Here is a 7,608-nt window from a genome sequence, read left to right as displayed (position 1 = left end):
ACTCTATGGCAGAAATGGGAATATTGGAAAGTATGAAAACATGAAGAGCAGATATGGATACCAGAGATAACCTGGGAGGAAGGGAGGCAATGGGGGAGGGCAGGAGAGAGGGAGGGATTCAAGGGAGAAAAAAAAATTAACAGAGACAAAAATGAAAAATTATCTGCTGATGATAATGTGTTTGGTAATAACTTTGAACTAATACACAGTGTATTCTTAGTATTCATTTTGTATGCTGTACAGATGTACAGTTATTAAATGTAAAAAAAATTTAATTATGGACATAGAAATAAAAATAATAAAACAAACAAACAAACAAAACCTCAATTCAAAGGTTCTAAAGCAAGGTAGTCAAATTTTTTTTAGTGTCAGTTTGACTCACTTAGAAAAATAAAAATTTCAGTCCAGTCTTTTTCTGCACCTGGGCTATTTCATAAATACCTTTCTTAAATAGAAATAAATCTGTAGCTGCTTTTCAATCAGTTCTTAAAGTTAAGCCTCCCTGCAATTTCTTACACATATTCATACAGAAAACCATGTTACTGAAATTTTATTTATTCCTCCCACAAACTTTAGGGAAAGTACACATGAAATGTAAACAAGTTTCTATTTCTGCTTAGGTACAATCCTTTTATTCTTATATTGAAACTATTGCTTCAATGTAACAGACAAAGATGGCCAAATCTAAGCAAATACACTTGGCTCAAAACCTATATACCAAGAATAAACACCATACTCTATGCACTTATAAATATTTGATGAATTGAGGGCATGGTCAAATTTTTTCCCAAGAGGATTTCTTTTCTATGGTGGAATAGCACCACGAATTATTAAAAATGGGTAACAACAATAGGACTCCCATTGAGCGAAAATTCAAAGTGTGAGATATTATACCGCAGCTATGTATGGATCTTTGTATATGCGTCTCTGTGTTTGGCAGCAATTTTGCTCTGAAATTATATATTGAGTGTTTCTCCTATGTTCTCAGTAACTTTTTTCTTTGATTTAAGTCAACACTTTTGCCTTGATTTAAGTCAACACTTATGGTTTTGTTTTATATAAAATTGGCTTCTGGTGTTAACAATTTGGAGACTGTTCCTCCTACATGGGGCTCTTTCGTAGGGTTGACTTTTCATGCTGGGAGTGTAAATGAAAGTTGTTCCTTGTTTTTTGTGTTATAGATATTCCTGAGAAAGGAGTCAAATCATATTTTTAAAGCATAGCTTCTCCCTAAAGAAATGACAAGATGAAGTCTTTTACAAAGTAGACATTCAATGTATGATCATCTGCTATGTAGATCTGGTTGTTCACATGGTTTCTATGACTTAATTGGCCACACTTGTATATCTGGGCTTGAAGCTTAAAATAATAATTACGTATTTGTTCCTTTTTCTGAAAAAGTGAAGGTTTGCCTCTGAAGAGACATTCACAGGCTGAAATGGAAAACATAAGCCTGACGGCTTACTTTGAGATATAATAGTGATTGATTTAGACCTCTCCCCAACCTACCTATACCATTCATGAACTTTCTGAAGGGTCTTTGGAGGGTACAGAGACAACAAATGTGAGGGCTCCTGACTAGCCATAAAACAAAACCAGGAATCCCTAGTGGGGCAAAGTCAAGGATCAGTCTAGACATACCCCTCATGACAGATGTTTCCATTGATTAGGCTGAAAGTGGCCACAGAGGGGTTGGTACTCTTGAAGGAAGTCATGCAGGTGGTACTTCTGCCAGTGCTGTGAGACCGAGTCATCAAGCCGGGTCGACAACAAAGGAGCTGGGTGTTGAACTGTTTCCTGAAACTCTTGCTCAGCAGATAGAGGGCAAAAGGGTTCACACAAGAGTTGGTAAAGGCTAGGAGGCGGGCACAGATGCTGGTGACAAAGTGGAGCATTGAGGTGTCCACCTCAGAGTAGTGGTAGGACCGGTACAGGTAGATGACATGATTGGGGAGCCAGCAGAAGGCAAAGAGGCCCACAAACACCAGTACTGTCTTGGCGAGTCGCTTCCGGGATTCAATCTAAGGAGAGAGAGAGAGAGACCAGGGGATAGTGTTAGAGGAAGACAAAAAGACAAGATTCAAAGGGAGAAAGGGACAGGGAAAAACAATTAAGGAAATAGATGAACTCACCTAATCAAAGAAATAGGAATTTAATAGGAGAAGACAAGAGAAGATTCAATAAAATGAGAGAAAAGCAACAGAAATAGATGTAAAAAGGAAAGAAAAAAGGGGGGGAGAGGCAGAAACACAGACAGATGAGTCAGGAAGTAAAAATCTATGAGGTAGAATAGAGTTAGAAAATGCAGCTGAGAACTGATCTTTAAACAAAGCCGATTACATGCTTGAATGGGTTACACAATAAAATTTTAGAAAATGTCCTCTTTTTTCTCAAGAGAGCATTGTTGCAGTTTATTAGCCATATGACTCCATGGCTCTCTTTGCTCCAGTTAATAATTTCTTATTCTCCCAGATGCTCAAAAAAAGCAGCCAGTTTTTTTTTTTTTTTTTTCCTCACTGGCTAAACCAAGGTAACTGTTTTTATTATTTAATCTCTAGTTATTTGTGGACTATACCATATAGGAAGGTTCTTAGACAAAGTGAGGTGAGCATCTTCTTTTACTCCCAACTCCCTCTGCTATTCTAAGGGTCAACATGTTTCTCATTAAAAATTTCGAGGTACAAGGGCCAGCAGGAAGTGGTTAAGTTGCTGAATTCCCACATGGCCAGCCGTGTGGTTTGAGTTCCAGACCTAGAAGCTTGAAAATCATGCCAGGCTTGTGTGTATGTGTGTGTGTGCCCAAAATCCTAAGAGGAAACTGGAGGAGAAGGGATTGCAGCATGGCCATATCCCATAGGGGGTAATTTCTCACTCTCTCTCTCTCCAGCGAATACATGTGCCCTATGGCAAAAACCTAAAGTAATTATTTTTGAGGTACAATGCATATTTACTGCAAGGAGGCCCCTTAAGGAAGGAAATAGTTTCATTTAAAACTCACTCTTCCCTGGAAATTGAGGCAAAAAAAAAAGGAAACCAACAAACAAAAAACAAATGAACAAAAAGAACAACAACAAAAAACTTCAAAGGGAAAGACCTCTAAGTGAGTCAACTATTTTTTTTTTGAGAGATTTTTGCCTTAAAGTCAACTATTCATTTAAGTGGCTGAGGTGTCTTTCTGCTTTTTCATCATAAATACTATGTGATTTATATATGAGATAGAAAGCAAGAAGAACTGACAAAGCAGAGGACATCAGAGCCTGTCATTTCTACCATTTGTACCTCAAAGAGGAAATCATAGGGGGTTCGAGGGAGAGTCTAATACACATGGAGGCCTTACATACAATCTGTCTCTCTTGGAATCCTCCAGGAGCCTTGACATGGGGCTTAGCAACCTATATTTTAGGTAAGAAAATGGGGGCTCAGAGAGGGTAAACAAGTAAGTTATGAAGCCTATATTTGAGCTCAAATCAGTGTGAGCCTATTTTAATCAAACTACTATTTTTCTTCAACTGGCCTCATTTTCCTGTCCCTTCTGCTTTGTCTCCACGTGGTTACCCTCTTCCTAGCTGAATGTGACTGGAGTTCAGAGAAGTCACATCTGGCTCAGCTGTGGTGGCATGCACTGCTAAGACACTATGACCATATGGGAGGCCTAGATTCAATCCAGGTCCAACCTAAAGGCCAGTGTGCACCTTTCTGCCAGTGACTTGGGAGGGTGAGGCAGGAGGACAGTGACAGTGTGATACCCTGTCTTAAACAAATGAACATACATATAAAAAAGGCCCAACCACAGTGGTGCAAGCAGGCGGGTGCCACTGTGAGGTGGTTGAGGCTGTATAGGAAGCCTGCATTCAGATCTCCAGCCCAACCTAAACAGGCTGAGTGTGGTGGTACTTGCCTGTGGTCCTAGCTAACTGGGAGGCTGGGGCAGGATGGATCATAACACGATGAGACCTGTCAAAAAATATTTGTCTCTCTCTTAAAAAATGTGACATTCCTATGAGCCTCAATACTTTATTATTTAAAATGCTTTTTCAGATGTTTCTCACAAAGAAATTCACACTTCCAATCTTTCAGTCTCAACACTCCCTAGCTTAGATCCTTAACAAGTGAAAAAAATTAGAAAGAACACCTGAACTCCTGGGCTTCCGTGGTTAGGTATTTCCATCTAGCATCTGACCATAACATCAACCCCCCTCCTCCTTCACTGGAGAATCAAATGACTTCTGTATTTATCAGTGGGGTCCAAAAGAAATACAAATCCTTAAGGAGGAAATGTACTGATCTTAAGCACCAACCTGCTTCTTGACATGGATGTTGCCTTCCACAGGAAGATTGTAAGCACTCTGGATCAGATTTTTGGCAATGAAGTAGTAGTAGACGGAGATGATTGACAGTGGGATGATGTAAAAGACCAAAAAGGAAGCCATGGAGTGGATTTTGGGGTGCAACTCATTAGAGTGTGGGTATGGGGCACAGCTAATGAAGGTCTGATTGGTGCTTTCCTCGTGGAAGGGGTGGAGGTCAGAAAACACAGCCTCTGGGATGGCCAGCAGCATGGAGATGACCCAGATCAAGGCGGCTTTGAGGCAGATCTTCATCAGGGCATGAGAGGCCTGAATGTCCATCGGCCGGACAATGGCTTTGTACCTGGGATGGGGAAGAAGGAACATTCTGTGTAAGTTGCCTAATATGATTATGGAGGCCAGGGCTGGGACTTGGATAAGGCAAGCAAGACTTCTGAGATTCCAATACTTAAGGATGTGCTCACTGTCAGGTTCAGGAAAGTGAGAACTCTGAACTCTCAGAATCTTGACAGTATGTGCTTCCTTATATTTTGTACCCCATCCACCTCGCTAGCCTCACCCTAGTCCAGCCCTGAGGATGCTTTCCCCTTTCTCCAGCAGTACCATTCTACCTACATCGTTTCTCCTCCCCCTCCCAGTTTAGAAGAATATCTTTAAGTTAATTAATTTTAATGGATAAAATTATATATATTATTTATGTACAACAGGATGTTTCAAAATATAAGTACATTGTGGTTTCACTCAGTGGAGCTAATTAGTTTGCATTATCTCACATGTTCACTTTTTTTGTGATGAAAACACTTAAAATTCACTCTCAGTGATTTTTCAGGAATACATTGTTCTTCACTATAGTCACCATTTTGTACAATTCACATTCTCTCTTAATTTTAAGAATATTCTTCAGAAAATCTAAGGCTCCTTTCATGTTTCTTCTTAGTTCATAGACATTACTGACAAGGCATGTTGCTTTTTAAAGAAGGACACAGGAACAAGGAATATTCAAATACAGTTTAGAGAACCTTAAGCCATTGATTGCTTTTTTACAAGTTTATTTATTTCCTTTATGTATAAGAGAGGCAGAGAGAGAGAGAGAAAACCAACAGAGTCTTAATGCCATGATCCTCCCTCAGCCTCAACCAGCTCCAGATGATGGGCATATGTACCCCTAGTGTGCTCAGGAAAGTCTCCAAATGTGAACCTTGACCTTACCCTGTGGTTCTAGCCTTGCAGTCATTGGGTATTTTAAATATGCCTCTTTTCTCTTTCAAGTGATGCAGAATGAATGGTCCACTGAAAAAGTTATACCCAGAAGGATCTCGGTAATTGTCAAATCAATATTTCCCTTACCCTCCTGCTCTGTTTGAGCCTTCTCTTCTCTTGAAGTATGTAGTCCTCCCTGGTTCATGAACTATTTGTGACTCTATCTTGGGTTGGAATGCCCTAGGAAGCAGACACTGGGATGAAGTCAGAAATATGAAAGAAAGGGGGAGGAGGCGGAGGCAGGATTGGGCAGAAGGTGCTGTCAGGCCGTAATGAAGACCTGACAAGGTCTACAGCAGTGAGGGTAACCAACCATCCTGATTTGCCTGGAAATTTTCTAGTTTTAGCACTGAAAGTTCTGTGTCTTGGGAAAACCCTTAGTTTTAGCAAACTGGGAAAGCTGGTCAGTTTACACAGACCCAATGGGGAACATTGCAGTGCAGATTGACCAATGGTGAAGTCCTTCCTTGGGCAGAAATGGCCAGCCCCTTGTCTCACCACCTTGTTCAGTCATTGGCTGGGACCACCTCAAAAAAGTATGATTACAGATGCTACCTGACAGTCACTAGACAGGAGCAGAGCTTGACCAGAAGTCACCCTGAAAACTGAAGGGGACCTTGATAGAGCTGATAGCGGGAACCAGCAGTTAGCGTAATGGCTATGTCGCTGGACTCCCACGTAGTCGACCGCGGTTCGTGTCCCGGACCCGGTGGCTTAAAACTCACGCCGGGCGCATGTGCGTGCGTGCCCAAGATCCCGAGAGGAGAATGGAGGAGAAGGGATTGTGGCGTGACCATCTCCCCTGGTGGGTGATTTCTCGCTTTCTGTCTCTATGTCTCTCTCTCTCTGTCTGTCTGGCGAGCACACGCGCCCTACAGTGAAAATCTCTCAAAAAAAAAAAAAAAAAAAGAGCTGATAGCTAGAGGCTGTTAGCTAACCATACTCCCTGCAGTTGGGCAAGTCTCTTCTTCAAGGGAGGTCAGAGCAGCATGTCTCCATGTCTGCTACAACTCCCCATATAATGCCTATCACAGAGGACTACACACCTATCTTGTGTGCACTTGCCTGATAATTCACTAGAGGATGAACCTCTGCTGAACAGTGTATCTTTTTCCATCTTGTCCCTGCCAGTACTGTGATGTGCACATATGCCATGACATTTGCTCAATTGAATATGTGCTGCCATAGTGCAAAACTTGACAGGAGCTGGGACCAGCTAAATGAAAGGGTGCTATTGCTGAAAATGCTGTGTTTAAACTGGGTTCTCCCTACAGTACTTTCTTACATCATGGACTTCAGCGAGAGAAGAACACTAATTTCCATTTTGATTAGACCTCCTTTGAGTTACCATTCTTGGCTGCATCCTGACTCCTGACTTAGTTTCCTCCTGTTGCCAGGGAAGGGGGGATAAGTTATTCAGTGGTGAGTTTGGGATAGAGAACTTGGCTTGTGCTTTGGTCTCAGAGAGGTCTATGACTGTCTAACTGTCCCTGACCAGGAGCATGACATGTCTAGTACAGAAGATGAGAAAGAGTCTGTAGGTTCATTATTGTGATAGACCTACAGCACATTCTCCAAACAACTTTATCAAACATAAATTGAGGCCCAATTGCAGTGATGCAGGCAGGATGGGGTCACTGAGGGATACTGGAGCAGGCCCAGATATGGTCGTGCAGGCAGGAGGGGGGCACTGAGGGATACTGGAACCACATTTAAACTGAAACCAAAGTTTATATCTTAGGTCAACCTGAACATGCTGGGCATGCTGCACATATCTATGATCTCAGCTGGCTGGAAGGCTGGGGGAGCACTGCAATGTGGTGGAACTCTGTCACGGGCATCTCGTGCTTTCTTTCAGTCAACTTTTTGTTTCGTTTTGTTTTGCTTTTGCTATAGGGTAAATGTGCTCACCAGAGACAGAAAGAGAGAAATATAGAAAAAAAGTGAGAAATCATCCCCCACCTATTGCCACAGTTCATTCTCCTCTCAGGATTTTGGACACACACACACACACACACACCCACCCCACACATTTTTTAAA

General features: G+C 41.7%; 1 protein-coding gene across 1 annotated transcript in view; it reads right to left on the bottom strand.

The window, feature by feature from the left end:
* Positions 1-1,023: 1,023 nt before the first annotated feature.
* Positions 1,024-7,608, bottom strand: part of GRPR (gastrin releasing peptide receptor) — a 39,323-nt gene continuing 32,738 nt past the window's right edge. Inside the window, exons 2-3 of the mRNA XM_006157955.2 lie at positions 4,299-4,650; positions 1,024-2,021 (exon numbers count right to left, since the gene is read on the bottom strand). Of these exons, the coding sequence (XP_006158017.1) occupies positions 1,632-2,021; positions 4,299-4,650 (742 nt within the window). The 3' untranslated portion in view covers positions 1,024-1,631. The remainder of the gene's footprint in view (positions 2,022-4,298; positions 4,651-7,608) is intronic.

Source organism: Tupaia chinensis, unplaced genomic scaffold (assembly GCF_000334495.1).
Source record: "Tupaia chinensis unplaced genomic scaffold, TupChi_1.0 Scaffold000567_1, whole genome shotgun sequence".
Lineage (NCBI taxonomy): Eukaryota > Metazoa > Chordata > Mammalia > Scandentia > Tupaiidae > Tupaia > Tupaia belangeri.
Note: the sequence above shows the minus strand (reverse complement) of the source record. Positions and strands in the feature narration are given on the sequence as shown.